Source organism: Chanodichthys erythropterus, chromosome 20 (assembly GCF_024489055.1).
Source record: "Chanodichthys erythropterus isolate Z2021 chromosome 20, ASM2448905v1, whole genome shotgun sequence".
In the NCBI taxonomy this organism is placed as follows: domain Eukaryota; kingdom Metazoa; phylum Chordata; class Actinopteri; order Cypriniformes; family Xenocyprididae; genus Chanodichthys; species Chanodichthys erythropterus.
The window spans coordinates 25,368,804-25,391,343 of NC_090240.1; the positions used below are offsets into that span (position 1 = coordinate 25,368,804).

Here is a 22,540-nt window from a genome sequence, read left to right on the forward strand (position 1 = left end):
TTTGGCAGTCAACCAAACATGAATTCAAATAGTATGGCCTATGCAAATGTGATGTTGACGCTTCCAACGTGAGTAAAATGCCCGCAGTCATCATAGGTAAGTCGCACTGGCATTAGCTTTTGGATCTCAGGAGTTTTTCCAAGGATATATCTCGAACCGTTAAAGCATTACATTAAAGTGAAAATGAATGACAGGGAATATCCAGTGTGGTGTGTGTGTGTTTTGAAACTAGCAAATAGAGATACGAGGATTTTCACCAGTGAACATCTTAGGCAGTAAGTGTATTTCACTATGTTTTCATCATCTTACATTTTACAAAGTTTATTGTAGCTGGCAGTTTAAGACAGTTTTGCTGACAGTTTGTGGATCCACTGGAGTTATGAGGTTTGTTCAAGCTCTTAGTATAAAGTTCTATTCAAGCTCTTGTATAAAGTATAGGCAATCAAAAATAATAAAAAATTGATGAGGTTAAAAAAAATGAATCGTTCACAATGAGATCAATAACATGCATTTAGAAAATAGATGTCATGCAGACTTTAAAAAAATATAAATTTTAGTGAATCACAACTTTGCCTACAACGGATTGTTTTTTTTTTTTTTGACAAAAATCATTGATTATGGTATATGGACTACTTTTTTCCACTGTTTACATTACTTTTATTTGTGTCAAGGAAAAAAAATCATAGAGGGTGAGTAGATGAAAGCATTTTTATTTGTTAAACGAACTATTCATATGCATATAATTATAAAAAAAAAAATGTATTAATAAATAATAATTTAGTTAAGGCTCATGAACGATTCATTTTTGTATCTGTACTTATACACAATATTGGATCTACAATACAATTATTAGTGACATTTTGGTTTAAGATTTTCTTTCAACTAAAATATTTAAGATTTTTAAATAAATAAATAAAAAGTATGCTTATGACTGATTAAAAATGTTTGCATGCCATTTAAATCTACACAAATAATTCTAAGCAACCTCAATGGCATGTGTCATTTACATCACACACAACATCTAGGAAACTTAAATGGTCTGTGAACTGTTTAAGAGCAGTTTTAGCAATACGTTCGTTGCTGAAGCACTTACCGAGGTAGCTGCCTCCAGCTCCCTGTGTTTCTTCTCAAAGGCATCGTCATCTACCTTGTCCTTCTCAAACTCCTTCTGACATCGGTTCAGAAGCAGCTTCCGAAAATTCACAGTGTTGCTGGGCTTATCCGTCATGGGCACTTTTAACTACAAACACAGCACATGTATGTGACTTACGTAGACGTGCAATCTACATTCTCTATCCCAAGCTAAACATTTAGTTTGAATCTTCATTCGCTTCCAAAATCACAAATAAACATGAAATTCTTTATTCAGTGATTACTGAACTTCTATACTATTGTTACATTTTAACAGACCCCAGTTTTAATGGAAAGTCTGACTCACCGTGGCCAGACAGCTGCACATATTGCCATAGGCCACAGAGAAGCTGGGTTCATCTATAGCTTTCTCAAAAACCAGGTCTATGACACCCTTGAGCCGCTCCTCTGTGTCAATGGTGAGGTCAGTCACCTGCTTCATCAGCTGGTTGAACATCTGTGGCGTCAATTTGTTGAGAATACTACGCACTTTTCGGAAAAGCTCCTGTAAAAACATCAATGAACATATTACTGAATGTCCTCCAAGGCAACAATCAATCCTAAGGTCCCAAGCTCTTTGTATTAGAGAAAGACATAAAGTAATTAACTATTTAACCGTAGCTGAACATCTGGATACCACAAAATACTTTCTTTGTACTGCAAAATAAGCTACATAAGGCCATCTGAAATGTGTATTTGGTTCAGAATGAAGTAAAAGTGAAGGAGGACCTGAGTTTTCTGGGAGTCTGGATCTTCAACGGCACTCTCCCGCTTCATACCAGGCTTCCAAGCATTCTCTGTTGTCCTCAGCTGCACCTCATCGTTCACAGACACGTTTGTGATGATCTTGCGTCCAGGAGGGCGCCGCAGGCCAACATTCAACAGCTGAGGGAACAGACATAATTATACAGTATGGACAGGAATAATAAGTGTTTCTATGAGTGTATCTAAGATAAATGTAAATTGAAATAGCTTTTTATTCATGTGTTAAGTTTTGAAAAATGTAATTAAATTAAAGATAGAGGGTCTATGGAGCAATAATTGACTTATTGTAGTTATTAAGCTCTATATTATTTTCTGTGTAAGTGAGAGAATAAGTAATCGAAAGTGGGACGAACCGGTGCTCCCCTGCCTCCTTGAATCTGCCGGCCGAAATCCGCAAACGCTGGCGTGAAGTCCGGGCCTCTGGAAATCACACGTGGGTCTACTGGCCGCATGGGCAGCTTATTTTGGTTAATCTGTTCAGCAAGGCAGAAACACATTAGGCTTCTCTTAAAGAACAACTTACTACTCTGTACAAGAGCAATAATGAGTTTTGCAGGGATTTAAAAGAGGGCCATAATCAGGTTACAATATCCCTTTATTCCCATAGTAGTCCATTTAATGGTGTGCAAATTAATTCTGGTACAAGCTAAATTCCTACAAGAATTTTCAATTATTAACTTCAAACTACCATTCTATATGTTCAAACTAGGGCTGTCAATTTACCGTGTTCATCTAGTACAAGTATAACGCTATTGTATTGACATTTTTTTAATTAACAGCCTGTGTAATATTGGCTGACCTTATCTAGAACAACATCAGAAATGGGAGGAAGGCCCTCTGGTTTCTGCACACACGCAGGCATGAACTGGAAGCCCAACAGGAAGTCTCTGTCGTACTGCTTCTTGCCATTCTTCTCTGCAGGCTCTGCAGAAGAGCAGAAATGCTTTCAGTGGTAAAACCTGGCAGATACACATGTGGGAAACTAGAGAATGTAGAGAGATGGCCTTACGTGGCACTGTTTTGATCAGCGGCTCTTTGACTGCAGGCGGGTGTATGCTGTCACTGCTTTCGGTTTCAGAGGAGTGTTCAGCTCCGTTTCTCTGAGGCTCTACTTCCTGTTCTCCGTTCTCCTCGAGCACAGCTCCTACTGACGGCCTCCTCTCCACCTCCACAGGAGGAGGACTGGGGCTCTCTGCAGCAGACTCCATAGAGGGCTGATCCATGTCCTCCTACCAAACACACACAGCCACTTTAAGCCTACCTTACTAATTTGACTATAAGCAACATTAGAGATATCTAGATTTCATAGATATCTATCATTTACATATATAAAATTATAATAATAACCCTGATGTATCAAATATGTGTACAGACAACTATAATCCAAGGGCATAACTGGTTTTCACTGGTTTCACCCTTTGTTGGCAACTCTTGACTACCATAAAACACGACTAAAAGGTTCCTTTATAAACAAAAATATAATTAAACCAATAGAAGTGTTTCAAAAATTGTAAATTCACTAAAAAATACCTGTTTGTTGTGATTAGATTACTTTAGAATAAAAGCCAGATGCATCAAATGATGCATAAAAAAAAACATGGAAATTATTTTACCTCTTTGTTTGGACACTGATCTTGCCCTACAGGCATGTTCTTTTTTGGGTTCTTCCAGGTCTTTGGTGCACTAGATGTAGCTGTACAGTTAAAAAGCTTGTGTTATTTGAATGACCCTCACAACATTCATCTTAGCTGTTTATTCCAGGTGCTTACCTTTTCTGGACTGCAAGAAAGGCTCGCCTCTCTTCTCCGACAAGGCCTCGGTCTCCTTCCCTGTTTCTTTGAGCTCTGCTCCTGTAGAGGGTCTCCTGGCCGACCCTGCAGAAACCTGACTTGGGTGCATGAGTCCTGGAGGAGGAGCAGGTGTGGTGGAGATAGCAGCAGTAGTGGAGGTGGAGAGGAATGGGGCGTCAGGACATCCAGCGCTGTCCTCAGCAGGAGGCGAGGGACTATCCGTTTTTACCACCGCAGACTCAGCGTCCAGCGCCGGTGTGATGGGCCTGGGCTCCGGGCTGGGGGACTGGGGCACACTGGAAGTAGGCAGCAACGGAGAGACTTCCCTGTGTTGGGATTCCGAGTCTTTACTCAAGGGAGCAGCATCGGTGTCCGTCAGCCCATTGACAGCCTTTTCTGGCTGGGCCTGAGATGTAGACAGGCTCTGAGGTGAGGGTTGCTCTGAGGAGGAGGATTTCTCTGGTTCAGAGCTCTCAGGTTCTGGTGTGACAGCTTTAGTGGGGCTGGGCTCAGCTGATGGGCTCTGGGCGTCAGCTGACTCCACTGTTGAGGCAGGTATGGAAGGACTGGGGGCTGTAGCTACACTTGAGGCCGTTTCTGGGCCGGAGGGGGGAAGCTCAGTTTTCTGTGAGGGAGAGGGCTCTTGGACCGGGCTGCTCGGATCAATTCTCTCCGACGAGGTCTCTGGCTGCCGCAGTCCAGGAGATGCAGATCTTTGCGAAGCAAACTCTAGTTTTGTCTTGCAATCTAGAGCCATTAATTAAACAAGGAAATGCATCAGAGGTACAGTATATAAACTGACAGACTAGGGTAAAAAAAAACAAATATTGTGATTATCAGGGTTTATCATATCAGAAAATCCTGAGAATGTGGTAATTATTTTCTCAGTTTGCTCATGGTGAAAACAATCATTTATTGTCAAAGAGCATACATTTTGACTGGTGTTGATTATTGACAATAGACATAAATCATTTCATCAGAAGATTACACCTACATCTGATACATATACAGTATGTAGCTTTGGGCAAAGTATTAAACATTTGCATTGCATTTGCAGTGATTTTGTTGGCAAAAAAATTAAGCAACATCATGAAAGTGGTGATCTTAAAGGGTTAGTTCACCCAAAAATGAAAATTCTGTCATTTATTACTCACCCTCATGCCGTTCCACACCTGTAAGACCTTCGTTCATCTTCGGAACACAAATTAAGATATTTTAGTTGAAATCTGATGGCTCCGTGAGGCCTTCATAGGGAGCAATGACACTTCCTCTCTTAATATCCATAAATGTATTAAAAACACATTTAAATCGGTTCATGTGAGTACAGTGGTTCAATATTAATATTATAAAGCAATAAGAATATTTTTGGAGTATCAAAAAAACAAAATATCGACTTATTTAGTGATGGCCGATTTCAAAACACTGCTTCAGGAAGATTCGGAGCACAAATGAATCAGGTGTATCGAATCTGCTGTTCGGAGCGCCAAAGTCATGTGATTTCAGCCATTGGCAGTTTGACACGCGATCTGAATCATGATTTGATTCTCTGATTCATTTTTGCTCCGATGCTTCATAAAGGAGTGTTTTGAAATCGGCCATCACTAAAAAAGTTTTTGGCGCTCCAAAAATATTCTCGTCGCTTTATAATATTAATATTGAACCACTGCACTCACATGAACTGATTTAAATATGTTTTTAGTACCTTTATGGATCTTGAGAGAGGAAGTGTCATCGCTCCCTATGCAGGCCTCATGGAGCCATCGGATTTCAACTAAAATATCTTAATTTGTGTTTTCCAAAGATTAACGAAGGTCTTATGGGTGTGGAACGGCATGAGGGTAAGTTTTAGTTAGTTTCTGTTTTAGTTAAATAATTAAAAATGAATAGTACAATACATAACATACATAAATAACATAAAATGTATTTGCAGTGATTTTGTAGGCAATGTAAAATTAAAGGGATACTTCACGCAAAAATGAAAATTCTTTCATCGTTTACTCACCCTCAAGTTGTTCCAAACCTGTATGAATTTCTTTGTTCTGAACACAAGGTGTTAAAAGTCCGTGCACTGACATAGACTACGTTACCCATGATGCATGTGTTCATTTGTAGTTCTGCCAGCTTGCGGTTGTGCTAGGCGCTTTCACTTTCGTGTGGTCCAGGGCTATGAAAGCAGTATTCACGGTGAAGAGAATTGCCATCCTTTGTTAATCCTACGCTAGTCTTGTGTGTAGAAGTGCTGTGTGCGTTCTTAAGATGTAAGTACGGCTTTGCATGAAAGACGCGTTTATTGCAGAGTTATTTATTTATTTATTGCGGAGTTGTGGCGAAGTTGTTATAATTGTGTTATTCCCTACTGCTATACTGCTGATGCTGCTACGGCATTCCATAAGTGCTCCTAAAGTAGTCATTTACTGTATATGCTTTAGTTATTGCCTTGCAAACAACTGCAAATATTATATTTAATGTATAGTTCGCCTGTTTTGGCACTTTTCTATATTTGGAGATTTATGGCATTCATGCAAGTTTATTTATAGTGTTAGAGCTCCCTCTAGTGGATTTTGGTTGTACTGCGGGTCATTTCTTTATGCATCTGTATGTAACCATAGCTTACATGTTTACTAATATGTATTTTATTGTATTTTTGTTTCAGATAACCACACATAAACACACATAAACACACACAAACACACACATTTTTCTCAATAAACTTTCAAACTGCAGCATTGGATTTGCCTATTCCTTCTGACCGAGGAAGACTCAGTTGACGAGCAATCCATAATCAGCCGCAGACGCACACAGTCTTTTACAAGTGGTCCTTCGAGCCGGAGGTTTATTGGCTGAGTCAACAAGATGGCAACTCCACAAGATGAAGTTCCTCAGGAGAAGAGTCCAAAGCATAGTTCCCGTCCAAGAAGGAGCAGAAAGCTTCCGGGACATCTAGCAGAATATGAGCATGACCTACCTGATCCAGAGGAGACAGAGTCTTCAAGCAGCAGCAGTTCCGAGGAATCTGATAAGAAGAAGAACAAATGGAAGAGAATGGAGGCAGCTTGGGGCAGTGTACTGAAAACAATGAATGAGATGCAAATCACTATGAAGGAGACCAGTGGTGCACTAACCAAGCGTGTGGAACAACTGGAGCGAGCATGCAATTCATGCAGTCCTCTCCCTACTCAGAGTGACGCTCAACAGCAAGATAGAGCTGTTTCGCTTCCTGCTCTACTTCAAACACCACAGCATAGCAGTGTGGCCATGAGCAGCATCCATACTACTGATCAGCTACACACCCTGGCACCAGCAGAGAGGCAGGACATTAGAACGCCTGTGAATCTGATAAGGCCAGTAGAACCTATTGCATCTTCACCACTGCAAAATGCAAATCCCGTTCTCCACCCAGCACCAAAATCAGTTTCACTACCTTTAAGTTCTATTATTCAACATACATCAAATACTCAGACAGTGCCGCTGTCCTCTAACCCTGTAGCTCGACCTGAACAACAGCTAGGCGCAGTGCTAGTACCTCAACCTGTGCTTCAGCAACCGCCAGTGACACCGCCATTACTGCAGCCCAGTGTGAATACTGGATTTCAGCCCACGGGTCAGTCGGCCCCTTGGCCCATGCCACAGCCTGTTTCCCAGCTGAGAATTCCTGTGGCCCATCCAGGGATTCAGCTGGCTCCACAACCTGTCATTCAAGCAGCCCAATCGGTACAGAGGCTTGAACCACATCAGGCTGAGCCCCTATACAGTCAGAAGTACCAACACCCGCAACCTCCAGATAGCTCCACCCAGGTACTCTCTGCACGATCCCATGACTTCCCTGCAGTCTCAGCGTCATTGTATCAGCCACCACCGGGGATATCAGTGCCGCAGACTTATAGCCAGTTTTATGCTGCTCCACCTCCTGATTCAGCCCGCTACTATTCTGCTGCTTATCCATCAGTCTCTGCCTACCCTTCACTGCCTGCTGCATATACTGCACAAGACGCAGTACCTCCTGCAGCTGAAGCCACCCAGCCAAACCTGATGGAGATGATCTTAGCATCCTCATATGGCATCCCGAAGCCTAGACTGGTGACATTCAAATCAGGCAGAGAGTGTGACTTTGTATTACTGAAGAAAGGACTGGACAGCCTACTTGGGCCACATGCTCATCTCACAGAGGAGTATAAATACCACATTCTGATAGACCAGCTAGAGCACCCATGTGCGCTACAAGTGGCCAGACGCTATATTCACGATCGCACTCCCTACACTAGCGCAATGAGAGCTTTAGAGCAGAGATATGGACAACCCAGGCAATTAGTCCAGAGTGAACTGAGTGCTATACTTAATTGCTCTCCTATTAAGGCAGGTGATCCTCAAGCCTTTGAAGATTTCTCCCTAGCGGTGTCCAGCCTAGTGGGCCTCCTCAGTACTATGGACGATGTAGCTGCTAGTGAGCTCCAGTGTGGTTCACACGTGGACAGGTTACTCACTAAGCTTCCGCCTAGCTACAGAGACAGTTTCATCGAGCACTGCATCACACGTGGTATCATACGCACTGGCAGCAGTTGCACCTATAATATGTACGACTTCTCAGAGTGGCTCGAGCGCAAGTCCCAAGTCTTACAGTTATCACGGCAAGCCATTCAGCCACAGCCCTCAGACAGACCACGCCCAGAGAGGGGCAGTATCAGAGCCTCTGCAGGGTCCAGGGTACAGAGTAAGTCTACATCCATCTATTATGGCTCAGATCCTGCTCAAACACAGCCGAAGATAGACACTAAGGCGCATATTACTAACCCTTTCCCCTCCTCTAAGAAGAAGCAGTTTAAGCCATACTGCCCATACTGTGAAGGAACAGAGCATTACCTCAGTGGCTGTGTAGATTTTAAGAAGCTAGACCTCAAAGCTGTAACTTCTTGGATAAAGGAAAAATCCAGATGTTGGCGCTGTGGCCGAAAACATACCCCAGAACAGTGTACTCTTAAGAAGATGTGCAGCACCTGTGGAGAACAGCACTTATTAGTGCTTCATGACCTGGCTGAAGTGAAGAGGAGGGACCCGAACATCCTAACAGTGAGCACCAGCCGAGTGTTTTTGGCTCCTATCAGTCACTCTAGCCGTGTAATGCTTAAGGTTGTACCCATCCAGTTACACCATCAAAGTAAATCTGTGGACACATATGCTCTTCTTGACGATGGCTCAGAGAAAACCATTATACTCCCTGCTGCTGTCAAGTCGTTAGGCTTAATCCAGGAGGAGGAAACTCTGTCTTTGCGTACTATTCGTCAAGATGTGATCCATATTAAAGGAGGATATGTCTCTTTCCAGGTGTCCCCAAAGGCCAAGCCGAAAATACGTTACAAGATAACACGTGCCTTTACCGCCCAACAGCTCAGCCTAGCTGAACAGTCATGTCCAGTGGAGCTCTTAAAGGAGAAGTATCATCACCTACAGCGAGTGCAACTTGAAGGATTCAATCAGATACAGCCTCTTGTGTTAATCGGCTCTGACAATGCTCACCTCATAACTCCTGTACGTTCTATCCTGCGAGGCTCAGCCCAAGGACCTGTCGCCGTCTGCACCAAGCTCGGATGGGCCATCCAGGGACCGAGCTGCAGTATGCCTACACAGCAGGGGGAGGTGCACTGCCTAAACATATCATGCCTTTCTCCTGCCATTGCCCTTCAACAGGATGTACAGCGTCTGTGGCAACTAGATGCTCCCCTCTATAGACCTGGGAAGGAGGTCACCCGCTCAAAGGAGGACAGAGAAGCCATAGCCATGTTAGAGGCCAAGACCATCAGAGTACCTGTGGATGGTGTAGAGCGATATGCCACCCCCTGCTCAGGAAGGAGGACTTCCCACAAATGCATGCCTCCTCTGAAGTAGTTAAAGGTCTTCTGAGGTCCACTGAGCGTAAGCTAGCTAAGAATCCTGACCTGGCTCTCAAATACAACCAGGAGATCAAGAGGTTGATAGATTCTGGTTATGTGGTAAAGCTGACTCCCGAAGAGATTCATAGCTCTGCTGAATCTTGGTATGTACCACACCACCTTGTACATCATAACAATAAAGCTCGGGTAGTCTTTAACTGCTCCTTTGAGTTCCAGGGGACTGTTCTTAACCACTACCTCCTGCCAGGACCTCCCCTTGGGCCCACACTGCTGGGTGTCCTCCTGCGTTTCCGCCAGTATCCGGTAGCAGTGAGCGGAGATATAAAAGCCATGTTTCACCAGATCCGCCTGCTCCCTGAAGACTGCCCCCTGCTGCGGTTCTTATGGAGAGACTGTGAAACTGAGAGGCCTCCAGATGTATATGAGTGGAGAGTCCTGCCCTTTGGGACAACGTGTAGTCCCTGCTGTGCTACCTTTGCCCTTCAGAGCCACGTAAGGGAGCACAGTGATACCTACAAAGACATCTATGACTCTGTCCACACAGCTTTCTACGTGGACAACTGCCTGCAGTCCCTTTTTGACCCACAAGAGGCCAGACTGCTCATTGACAGAATGAGAGAGCTGCTTATTCAAGGTGGATTTGAGATACGCCAGTGGGCTAGCAACATCCCTGAGGTGGTCGCTCATCTGCCAGGTACGGCCAGATCAGATAGCTGTGAACTGTGGCTAAATCTTAAAAGTCTTGATCCTCAGGAGTCAACACTGGGTCTCAGTTGGCACTGCACTACGGACATCCTGGGATACAAGCACCGCCCTGTAACCTACACAACTGTGACGCTGCGCAATGTTTACAAAGTATTGGCCAGTCAGTATGACCCATTGGGTTATATCTGCCCCTACACTACAAGAGCAAAGCTCATTGTGCAGGCCTTGTGGAGCACAGAGAGAGGATGGGATGAGCCCATAGAAGGAAACCTGCTTCAGTCCTGGCTCGAATGGGAAAAGGAATTGTATTATCTCGAGTATGTCACCATTCCCCGATGTTATGCTCCTCCTCACAACAGCAACAGTACGACATATGAGGCTCACATCTTCTGTGACGCCTCAGAGAAGGTGTATGGAGCTGTGGCTTATCTCAGAGTCACAGAACAGCAGGCTCACATCTCCACTTCATTCATCATGGCACGCTCCAGAGTAGCGCCCCGCAAGCAGGTGTCGATACCCCGACTGGAATTGTGTGCTGCGCTCACTGGAGCCCAACTGACCAAGGTACTCCAAACTGAGCTCTCACTACCCCTTCATTCAGTCTACTTGTGGACAGATTCCACTACAGTGCTTCAGTGGATCCAGTCCAGCTCCTGCAGGTACAAAGTTTTTGTGGGGACTCGGATCTGTGAGATACAGGAGCTGACCTCTCCGGAGCAGTGGGGGTATGTGAACTCTGATGACAATCCAGCCGATGACATCACGAGAGGGAAATCACTGTCAGAGCTCACAGTCTCCAGCCGATGGTCACAGGGCCCACACTTTCTTACACAGACTCCTGACACCTGGCCAAAGCCCCCGACAGAGTTCTCAGAATGTGGAAGTGAAGAACTCAGAAAGACCGCCTTCTGTGGCCTTACAAATATATCACCAAGTCTGCCAGATCCAGCACAGTACACATCTTTAGATGATTTGATTCTAGCCACTCATCAATCCCTGCAGGGGGCGGCTACCACCTCCTACACTGCAAGTGAGCGCCTGGAGGCAGAGACCCAGCTGCTTCAATCTGCGCAGAAGGATAGCTTCACAGAGGAGGTCCAAGCATTACAAGCAGGTAATCCTGTTCGCCCGAGTAGTCGTCTCAGTGCACTTTCCCCTGAGTATGATAGCCTCAGTGGACTAGTCAGAGTGGGAGGCCGCCTGCGTCAAGCTACAGATGTAGACCCTGACAGCATCCACCCAGTTGTGTTATCCCCCGATCACCCTCTGACTCAGCTTATCATAAAGCATTATGATGTTCAGCTGTTTCATCCTGGTGCAGAGAGACTCTATGCAGAGTTACGGCGCACCTACTGGATCCTCAGAGGTCGCCAGGCCATTAAGAAACATCAGTACCGGTGTGTGGACTGCAGGAGATGGCGCGCCTCACCCTCTACACCAAAGATGGCTGACCTTCCTTCATCTCGGCTGAGACTCTACAAACCACCCTTCTGGTCTACAGGCATGGACTGTTTTGGACCATACCTGATTAAGATTGGGCGTAGGAGAGAGAAACGCTGGGGAATCATCTACAAATGCCTCACCACTAGATGCGTCCACTTAGAACTCATCTCTAGCCTTGATACTGACTCTTTCTTAATGTCATTACGCAGATTCATTGCACGTCGGGGGAAGCCATATGAGCTGTGGTCTGACCGGGGCACCAATTTCAGGGGCGGCCATAAAGAACTACAGAGCGCTTTTGAGAGCATGGCACCAGAGTTGCAGCAACAACTAGCTAAGCAGACTATCAACTTTCACTTCAACCCACCATACTCTCCTCATTTTGGGGGAGCTTGGGAGAGGGAAATCCGTTCCGTTAAGTCAGCCCTGCAAGGCGTCCTGAAGGACCAAGTTGTGGCAGAGGAAGTGCTCCTAACAGCTCTCATAGAAGTTGAAGGGCTCCTTAATTCTAAACCACTCGGATATGCCTCCTCTGATGTGGCTGATCCGGACCCCATCACGCCAAACCTGCTGCTCATGGGGCGGCGTGACGCTGCCTTACCACAGGCAGTATACGGCCCTCATGATGCCCTTTCCAACAGAAGATGGAGACACAGCCAGGTGATCAGTGATCATTTCTGGAAACGCTTTGTCCAGAACTACCTTCCAGGGCTTCAACTGAGACATAAATGGAGGAAATCCACTGATAATGCTACTGTGGGACAAATTGTGATGATCGTTGACTCCAACCTTCCCAGAGGGCTTTGGCTTGTTGGGACCATCACCAAGGTTTTCCCAGGGACAGATGGTGTTGTTCGAGCTGCAGAGGTGAAGGTTAAAGACAGTATCTACGTTCGCCCGGTAACCAAACTGGTGGAACTCCCTGAAGTGCCTGAGGATTTAAGCGGCACATCTTCAAACTAGTCGACTTTTGAATGAGTGTATTTGCCAGGCAAATACAGGGGCGGCTGTTAAAAGTCCGTGCACTGACATAGACTACGTTACCCATGATGCATGTGTTCATTTGTAGTTCTGCCAGCTTGCGGTTGTGCTAGGCGCTTTCACTTTCGTGTGGTCCAGGGCTATGAAAGCAGTATTCACGGTGAAGAGAATTGCCATCCTTTGTTAATCCTACGCTAGTCTTGTGTGTAGAAGTGCTGTGTGCGTTCTTAAGATGTAAGTACGGCTTTGCATGAAAGACGCGTTTATTGCAGAGTTATTTATTTATTTATTGCGGAGTTGTGGCGAAGTTGTTATAATTGTGTTATTCCCTACTGCTATACTGCTGATGCTGCTACGGCATTCCATAAGTGCTCCTAAAGTAGTCATTTACTGTATATGCTTTAGTTATTGCCTTGCAAACAACTGCAAATATTATATTTAATGTATAGTTCGCCTGTTTTGGCACTTTTCTATATTTGGAGATTTATGGCATTCATGCAAGTTTATTTATAGTGTTAGAGCTCCCTCTAGTGGATTTTGGTTGTACTGCGGGTCATTTCTTTATGCATCTGTATGTAACCATAGCTTACATGTTTACTAATATGTATTTTATTGTATTTTTGTTTCAGATAACCACACATAAACACACATAAACACACACAAACACACACATTTTTCTCAATAAACTTTCAAACTGCAGCATTGGATTTGCCTATTCCTTCTGACCGAGGAAGACTCAGTTGACGAGCAATCCATAATCAGCCGCAGACGCACACAGTCTTTTACACAAGGGAAGATATTTGGGAAAATGTCAGTAACCAAACAGATCTCACACCCCACTGACTGCCATAGTATTTTTTTCCCTACTATGGTAGTAAATGTGGGGTGAAATCTGTTTGGTTAGTGACATTTCAATTAGCTTCCATTGTGTTCAGCAGAACAAAGAAATTCATACAGGTTTAGGAACAACTTGAGGGTGAGTAAATGACAGAATTTTCATTTTTGGATAAACTATCTTTAAGATAGTTGTTGAAAAAAATTATGAAAAAAAAAAAAAAGAGACAGACCAGTGGTTCTCAACAAGATCCACCAGTTGAGGACCACTGCTCTGAACCTGCGGGGAGAAGGTGCATTTGCTTCAAAGCCTGACCTGTTTTCAAGTCGAGCTGGGCGCTGTCCACATTATACATTGCATGCCCGTGATCTGCTACCTGGTTGTTCAGCTGCTGGGATTTGAGGTAGAAAATGTGAGGATAATGAGGGTGCGGACATAAAAACTAGCAACAGAGAGACACAAGGCGCACGCACATATGCAGCATACAGACGGAGCAGGAAAAACAGAAACACAGAAAATGGAGAAGAGAGAGGGGAGCAGAAATGGAAAAAACATGGGGAGGAAAAGGGGAAAGAGAGCAGAGGAGAGACGAACACAGTTAACGTTCAGGGAGAGAAGACAGAGGAAGTGTCCAAACACAGTGAGTGCTCCATCTACGGGGATTGTGCCTTAGAACAGGGATTTTAAAAAACATTTTATACAATTTTATGTCCCACAGCCAAAATATGATCCACATCCGAAAATCTTACAAAAGGAATTTGTCTTGGTGACTACATAAAGGCTAAATATTTTCTTGTAATCAGACTCATTTATACTTTGTGTGAAATGTGTAATATTATAAAGACAATTATATGTTAACATAATAATTGTATAAGAAAGCTAATGAGCAAGCTAAAGGTGATAATTATAAGACAAAACTCCATATAAATATACAACACCAATAAAAATTAATCTTGAACATACAGTAACTATTCACAAGTTTGGAGTAGGTAGGATTGTAATTTTTTGATAGAAGTCTCTTATGCCACCAAGGCTGCATTTATTTGATCAAAAATATTGTAAAAATGGTTATATTGTGAAATATTATTACAATATATTAATTAATGATATCTGTTTTCTATTTTAAAATGTATATAACTCCATTTCTCTAGCATGATCCTTCAGAAATAATTCTAATATGCTGATTTGGTGCTCAAGAAATATTTATTATTGTCAATGTTAAAAAAAAAAAAAAAAACAGCATTTTTTTAAAATAGAATTTCATGTCTGAATTTCATGAATTTCCCAAACACTTGAAGGGTGGAATGTAGTTGCAAATAAGGATTGTTTTTCACAATACCACACACATATTTGTTTTTATTTATTCCTGTTAAAACACACATATTCTTATATCACTTTTGACATGGATAGCCTGTGGACCCCAATTTGAAAAGCCCTGTTTAAGATTAGGCACACTGAGGATGAGGGATATTCTACTAGAGTGTGTAGATGAGGAGTCACTGTAAAGGGACACACATGGACCAAGACGGCACAAACAATCATGAGGCAGAAATACAACATGTAACAATATGCAAGATTGAAACATTTTATAAAATTCGAAATAACTTTTATAGAATTATGCACAATTACTTTTACAGGAAAAACAATTTCCACTTTTCCATCATCGGGTCAAACCATTCTCATTGCTTAACTGTTCCATTCCATGCCAGTTCAGCCCAGCTGGTATGGATATGGTTTAATTTTCCACTGTGGGGCTGATAAAGGAGCTCTTTGGAATGTAACACAAATGTGTCAGTCGTTGCCTTTGTAATGCAAGACTTTACAGACCATATGAGATTCAAATAGCAACTGTTATGGAGGATGATCAGATATTTCTTTTAATTTTATTATGAACTTGTGCTAACTTTGCTCAAATAGCGCACTTGGTCAGATAAAGAGAAACTGGCAGCAAGACAACAGACAAGTGACCAATCCTGAGTGGCGATGCTACTACACATTCCACCAGCACGGTTGAGAATGGCTTGTAATCGTGCCGTGCCAATCCAAGCTCAAGTCAAAATATAACTGGAACCGTTCCTTATTGTTCTTAGAACCGTTCGGCCTGACGTTGGAAAAGCGGCTATTGTGTCAAGGCTACATTCAGAGTGTTCATTACAAGTGCGTACAATTGGTGGCTAGTGGGCAAAAGATCAAATTGTTAAGCAATTAACTCCTCAGCAAAGGTGCTGACCTAAGGACATAAGCTGTGGCTTTAGATAAGAAGATAAACTCCTGATTATGAAGGAATGGAAACTCTGGCAGTGTGGCTACTAAGTCAATAGGTGGAGTTGCTATGGTGTTCTGACTAGCCAAGTGAAGTCACCTTTATTTACATAGCGCTTTTTACAATGCAGATTGTGTCAAAGCAGCTTTACATTGATAACTGGTATATAATTTTAGCTGCACAGCAGCTCTTAAAGAAAATGGTGTCAATGCAGGCAGATCAAAGCACTGCTGAATATCAAATGTCAAGATTAGATTTTTAGAAGACTAGATTTTTTCATATTGCCATGTCTTTGTTTAGGAGTTCTAGGTGGTTGCTTATTGGCTCAAGTCAAAAAAGGTTCAGAAATTAGAAAGTGGACAATATTATGCTAAATCTGTATGTGTGCATGGGGTTTTTATGTTTGATTTGATGTGACTGGCCATCTTACCTGTGGAGGTGTAGGCGTGGAGGAAGGCCGACTCCCACCCACCCCTGATAATATCTCGTCTGTGACATCCTTGCCGCCTTGGTTGGGGTCTCGGATGCGGATCTTGGAGGACAATAAGCAGACAAAAAATTAACTCATAAAGCACCAGAAGCATCATGTACAATATAATTCCTGTTCACTATTACCCAAGGCTGGTTAATAGGGTTGGGAATTGAAAATCATTCCAATTCTATAATTGGATACTTCTTATAAAATTAAAATTTTGATTCCCCTTATCGATTCCTGTGTGTGCACTGTAATGTGGTTTAAACCATTCAAGCACAAGAAGACATGAAAGAGAACTCAATTCGACACTTGTGCACTGTTTTCTGTGCTGGTCACATCCAGAGCGAGCGCACAAAAAGCTGCCTCTCATATAGTGCACTAATACTGAATTGAGTTCTCTTTCACATCTTCTTGCGCTTAAATAGACAAATAAAAACAAAATGATGTCAAAATATCCCCATAAACACAGTCAGTAATGTCTTAAATGAACAAATAGTTGAGAAAGAAAACACATGTATAACAGTATACTGGATCCATGCATTGGGTCTTAGAGTGACAGCAGCCTAATAAACCTGCTGCTGTCTGTGTCATTACTGAAAAGAATAAGAAAATCACTCACTGATCTTGACTGAATAATTTTTGTAACTTTGAGAATTAATCTATATTTTATTTATTAAAAAAAAAGAAAAACATGCAGTGTTATTTTACATTTGATTTAAATTTCTGAACTTTGTTCATTTGCATTTATTTGTGCTATTGCTAATTTGCTTATTTGTTCTTATTGTATTACTGACTATATACTTGTGTTTAATAATGTTTGAAATTTATTAGTTAGTCTAAGATTTTTGCTCATGGTATTCAGCTACAGAATGTTTTTCAAAAATACAGAATAAATGTTTGATATCTAAATGTTTGACTTTTTTTTTTTTTTTATCATATTGGAATCTAAACTGGGAATCGATTAGAACCCAAACCTACTGGTTAATTATCTATGAATTAAACCTGAACCTATTAAGTTTTTCAATACTAATTTTCTCAAAGCATTATGGGGACATTCCAGTTTAAATACTGCTATAAATATGACACAGAATAAACAGTTCATGTACACTCACTGTTTTCTTTTCCCTCTTAGCAGGTGGAGGTTGTTGTGGTGTAGGCATTATGATGGGTGTAGATGGTGTGTACATGGGCTGCCCAGGATAGAAGGGAGGTCCTGCTGCTCACAAACCGTACAAGACAATAAGTTCCATATTAAAGACTCGTTCAGACCAGATTTGATGCACGCCTTTAAAATGATTGATTAATGGGATAAAAAGGTACATTTTATTTTCTGAATATACTGAAAAAATATTTTCTGTGTTTACTGCTCCAAGCAGTATGCAAATTAATTTAAGTCCTTTATGCTGGCTATGCTATGCACTTGTAAAAAAAAAAAAAAAAAAAAAAACTTAAAATATAAAACACCAGTTTCCTTTTTTTCCCGTAAGTAGAATAGGGAAGGCGTAGAACATTCAGCGTAAGCACTTTGAAGAATGCGGAAATGACCAATTGTTTCGCTAGATAAGACCCTTATTCCTCATCTGGTATCGTTTAAAGCCATTTGAAGCTGCACTGAAACTGCAATTTGGACCTTCAACCTCTTGGTAGCCAATGAAATCCACTATATGGAGAAAAATCCTGGAATGTTTTCCTCAAAAACCTTAATTTATTTTCGACTGACGAAAGAAAGACATGAACATCTTGGATGACAATGGGGTGAGTAAATTATCAGGAAAAGTTCAGGATTAATCCTTTAATAACAATTATATAACTCTTCATAAAATCATATAAAATCCAAAAATGTTTGAAATATGTAATTTTGTAATTTTCAGAAAATGTGTCTGCTTATCAGAATGAATTGTTTCAAAACTAAACAAACCAAAGCCAAATGAATGACAAACCATCACAAATAGATAGTTCATCTTAAAATCTTGTTCTCATTCTAAAAATTCAGATTTACAAGATTAAAACCGTAAACAGGAAATCAGCAGACTGCATGAGAAAGTCAACAGTAACCCACAGGTATTTATAAGCTGGCAGACAGGAAGGGAATGAGGGTGCTTAACTCACCATAAGGTGCAGAGAAGTCCCCTGGACTGGGTCCAGCATAGAAGGTACTGTGTCCAGTGGGCTGGACTGGGTACTGTTGAGGAGGCCCTACATACTGAGGAGCACTGTGAGGACGGTACTGTTCAATCACACGACAAGCGAATTAGTGAAAATTCAACAAGTATAACTGCAAACAATATGTCATCATCCTGAGACACTGATAATCTGTAATCAAACGTTTACATAAACATCACAACAAACACAGTCTAACACATTAAAATAACCTGATGTAAACACATGGTCCAGATATAGTAAGTGTAATGTGATTCCTGTCTGCAGTCTTGTGCTATCTGACCTGAGGGATGTAGTACTGCGCTGTCTGTGGGGAATGGAAGGGCATGGGAGCCATGGTCATCATGATGGGCTGATTGGGGGAATAGACCGCTGCCGTGGGGGTCTGAGATGTGGGCCGAATGGAAGGGTTGTTGCTTGCAATGGTGGGCCGGGCCGTTTGCATCTGCGTCCTCTGGAAAAACTGTGAGGAAAAAGACAGGAGAGATCAGTTATGTGGCTCAACCTTTAGCAAACTGATACGTACAATGTTTCAACCATGTAGTATGTCTAAAATGGCATCTGAAGAAGTCAGCTGAATAAGTAAAAACATTTTGTACAACTATTTATATAAACACATGCAAGAAACATCCTAAGTAACATGCAATATAGAGGTATATAGATACTATCTGATGATAAACACTTGTTACAATGCCTTCATAATAGATCATGCATGCATGAATCACAGTAGTGTGTTTGTGTGCTTTTTCTTTTCAACTCCAAATAGCAAATTATAGTACTTATTTATAATACCATGAAGAGACCTTTCTATTAATACATTTCTCAAATAGACCTGTTGACTCCAGCATCTCAGACTTGTGACTATGTATAAATCCCAACAACAGTGAATCATCAATTTTCATCCAAACTGAGAACTGGTTTGCCACTGAATCAGTGTATTAACTGTTGCAGAAATGTGTGAGTCATAAGGACCATGTAAACACTGCGGCTAAATATAGGTGTCACTCCTATTCTGTGTGCTTGCTTAATTATGTTTTGTACACAAAGGCAGCAGTGTTACATTTTACAGGAAAAGTGACAATCACATTTGAACAATTATCATTGTGTGTTTGTGTATGGAGTCACTCTAGAAAATGCAGTTTGGTTGCACCTTGTAGCTATTTCTGATTAAAAAAAAAAAAAACACTTAAAAAGTTTAGGGTCAGTAAGATTTTTGTTTAAAGAAATTAATATTTTTATTCAGCAAGGACACATTTAATTGATCAAATGTGACAGTAAAGATATTTGTAACCTTACAAAAGATTTATTTTGCGAATGAATGCTGTTCTTTTGAACTTTCTATTCATCAAAGTATCCTGGAAATAAATATTGTTTTTCACAAAAATATTAAGCAGCAAATCTATTTTCAACATTGATAAGAAAATCAGCATTTTATAATGATTTCTGAAGGATCATGTGACACTTAAAGGTGCTAAAGAGGATGTTTTGTTTTATACATTTTTGCAATATTACTTGAAACTGTCTTTACTAACTGATAAAAGACTATTTATTAGGTTCACTGAAAGGAATAATATTAATATATATCATCTGTGCACGAGGTAGGGCCTTAAAAACATCAGCCAATTGTTTACGTGATCATCGCGTAAACGTTTGGCCCTATGGCTTGTCAATCACTGCCATTACGTTCCTTGTGAGAGACGTGCGTGCTCCAGTAACTTTCCACACTCCACAGGCGCCGCATGCAATGCTTTTGTCAGGAGACAGGAGTAACAACTGCAGATTATGAGTTACCTGCGATGAGTTCGACATAATGAATCCACTAACACGACACAGCGAATGCCGGTGGTAAACACTCGTGTTCCAATACTCGTGCACGAGTTTTGGGAGGCGTTCCCTTGAAATGAGCTGTGAAGGAGGGGGATTGTTCTTACGCATGCGCTCATTTCAAAAACTCACTAACAGTCTTTGGTTTCTCAGTCGAAGAAAAGATCCTCTTTAGCACCTTTAAGACTGGAGTAATGATGCTGAAAATTCAGTTTTGCCTTCAAAGGAATTTTAAAATATCTTAAAATTGAAAAAGTCATTTTAAATTGTAATAATATTAACCATGAGACCATGATATATTTATAGCCATGAGCCAAATAGTTGCTATATGATTATCATGCAATATATTGCCATATAAGGTAACAGCATTTGCAAAGTCATTTCACTTGAGATTTACTTAAAGAAAAAAGATTCAAAGCATTTACCATGTCTGAATCAGCCTACCCTAGAGTACAGTTAATTATGATAAAGATTTCGATTACAAAAGCAGGTGGGAGGTGCCTGTCACAGGTAAACAGTCTTGAGCTCTCACACAGCAATTCGATACTGTGGGTGTGGCCAATAGAGCAGAGTTTCCTTAAGGACAGTCAGCATGTTGCTCTTTGAACACAGACAGTAGCTGTATTATCTGCAGATACATTATTACTCTAACTCTCACCAATGATGAGGAGCCAGCAGCTCTGTTCCAAAACCTACACAGGCAGCATTTTAAGGCATCATACATCGGCACTAGGGCTGGGCATTGACATAAATTTCACGATTCAATTAGATTTGATTTCAATTCACAAGCTTGCGATTCAATACGATTTCAATTAGATTCAAATGCTTCCTTTAATGTGGCACAACAGATCATACTGCGCCTTCAGATCAAAGAGCACCAAAATAGTATTTATTGTTTAAATTTCATAATAAAATTGACAGAATTTGAAAGCTGAGAGGTTTCGTATCAGAAGTGACAAAGCACAAAGCTTATTACGATTTATTAGATGGGAGGCGCGCTACAAAGTTTTGTTTATTCGTCAACTGAAAACAGTATAGACTGAAAGATCCATTCTTGGGATTTAAGAATCGATAATGGTTCTTCAAAATGAGAATCAATTAAAATTGAGAAATCAATATACACTTCCAATGCAAATGCTGTTCCAAATAGGTAGGTAGATACCTTCTTTTGGCAAAGTATCACATGCAAACATCAAAGAGAAGGCAATTCCATAAGGCACTGTGACAAGCTCAATGAGACATTTCTTTCCAAGATGACATATAAACCCAGAGAAATGTCAAATATACATATATATAATCTATTAAAAAAAAATTTTCCTTTCCGTTTAGTGAAAAGATTGTAAAGATGACGAAACAAGCCATAATTTAAGAACTTAAACATAATAATTTGCCTCTAAAAGCTTTGTCCACAATTTTGACTGCTTTTTAAAACTAAATTTCAATCCCTGGCCTGAAACTACTTTTAACATAGTAGTTCTACGGTCAAAGGCAATGTGGTCTTTCCATTTTATTCAACAGAATGAGTTCCTGACATTTTCAACGCCACATCATATTATTAAGTTAACATTATGAGCCCAGAGATTATTTTAATATCACTCTGCTAAGCGGCTTATTTTTTTAAACATAAATTGTAAGTACAAAGTGGGGCAGATCTTCAGGCAGGCTGACTGTTCTATCATGTACAGAGACATTGATGCTTTTAATGATAAGACTGAAAGCTGTTTAAATCAAATGATACTATCCAGTTTTAGACAACAGCAATGCATTAATGCAATATTCTTTCATTACATCACTGAAATACGTCATAATTTATTGTTAGATGGTGGTTAATAAAACATTGGTTATTAGGCCATGAGTGAGTTTGTAATTCACAAATTTATGGTTCACAAATAATACTAACTTAAACTAAAGTGTCAACTTCAGGATCTACAGAGCCATAAGTCAAAAACTACTGTACTGTTTCATGTACTGGAGATCATGAACAAAGTGGGCGTCCTCTATGACAAAAGAATTACTCATAGTTTTTGACACTTCTGGGGATTGTGAAGATACTTGGCCATGTTAAAGGATTAATTGCTTCTTCCACACAGGTGATCTGAAAGTAGGTGCTTTTTTGTTTAAAAAAAAATGTATTTCGGTCAAACTTTGTCCATTTTACACTGACTGAAAAAGCATATAATTCTGCACTTTTCACTTTATGATAATATGTAAAATGACCAAAAAGCAAAAGACCAAACTAAACTAAAACATTTTTCAAATGAATGAACATTCATTTAGACATAT

At 41.0% G+C, this 22,540-nt stretch overlaps 2 protein-coding genes across 4 annotated transcripts in view; one reads left to right on the forward strand and one right to left on the reverse strand.

The window, feature by feature from the left end:
* The window catches only part of eif4g3b (eukaryotic translation initiation factor 4 gamma, 3b), a 66,191-nt gene that overhangs the window by 13,781 nt on the left and 29,870 nt on the right, over positions 1–22,540 (reverse strand). For 2 of the 3 annotated variants that reach the window (XM_067372444.1, XM_067372442.1), the window contains 13 exons: positions 18,717–18,896; positions 18,383–18,500; positions 17,386–17,489; positions 16,229–16,330; positions 13,851–13,926; positions 3,666–4,433; positions 3,510–3,589; positions 2,906–3,125; positions 2,696–2,820; positions 2,250–2,369; positions 1,861–2,016; positions 1,439–1,636; positions 1,094–1,240 (listed from right to left, as the gene is read on the reverse strand). In XM_067372444.1, the coding sequence (XP_067228545.1) occupies positions 1,094–1,240; positions 1,439–1,636; positions 1,861–2,016; positions 2,250–2,369; positions 2,696–2,820; positions 2,906–3,125; positions 3,510–3,589; positions 3,666–4,433; positions 13,851–13,926; positions 16,229–16,330; positions 17,386–17,489; positions 18,383–18,500; positions 18,717–18,896 (2,394 nt within the window). The remainder of the gene's footprint in view (positions 1–1,093; positions 1,241–1,438; positions 1,637–1,860; positions 2,017–2,249; positions 2,370–2,695; positions 2,821–2,905; positions 3,126–3,509; positions 3,590–3,665; positions 4,434–13,850; positions 13,927–16,228; positions 16,331–17,385; positions 17,490–18,382; positions 18,501–18,716; positions 18,897–22,540) is intronic. The other variant, XM_067372443.1, reaches the window with a different exon arrangement.
* LOC137009697 (uncharacterized) lies at positions 5,793–13,446 on the forward strand. The gene is made up of 4 exons (XM_067372133.1): positions 5,793–5,944; positions 6,340–9,488; positions 9,530–12,934; positions 13,330–13,446. The coding sequence occupies exons 2-3, from the start codon at positions 6,540–6,542 to the stop codon at positions 12,680–12,682; spliced, it is 6,102 nt and encodes a 2,033-aa protein (XP_067228234.1). The 5' UTR covers positions 5,793–5,944; positions 6,340–6,539; the 3' UTR covers positions 12,683–12,934; positions 13,330–13,446.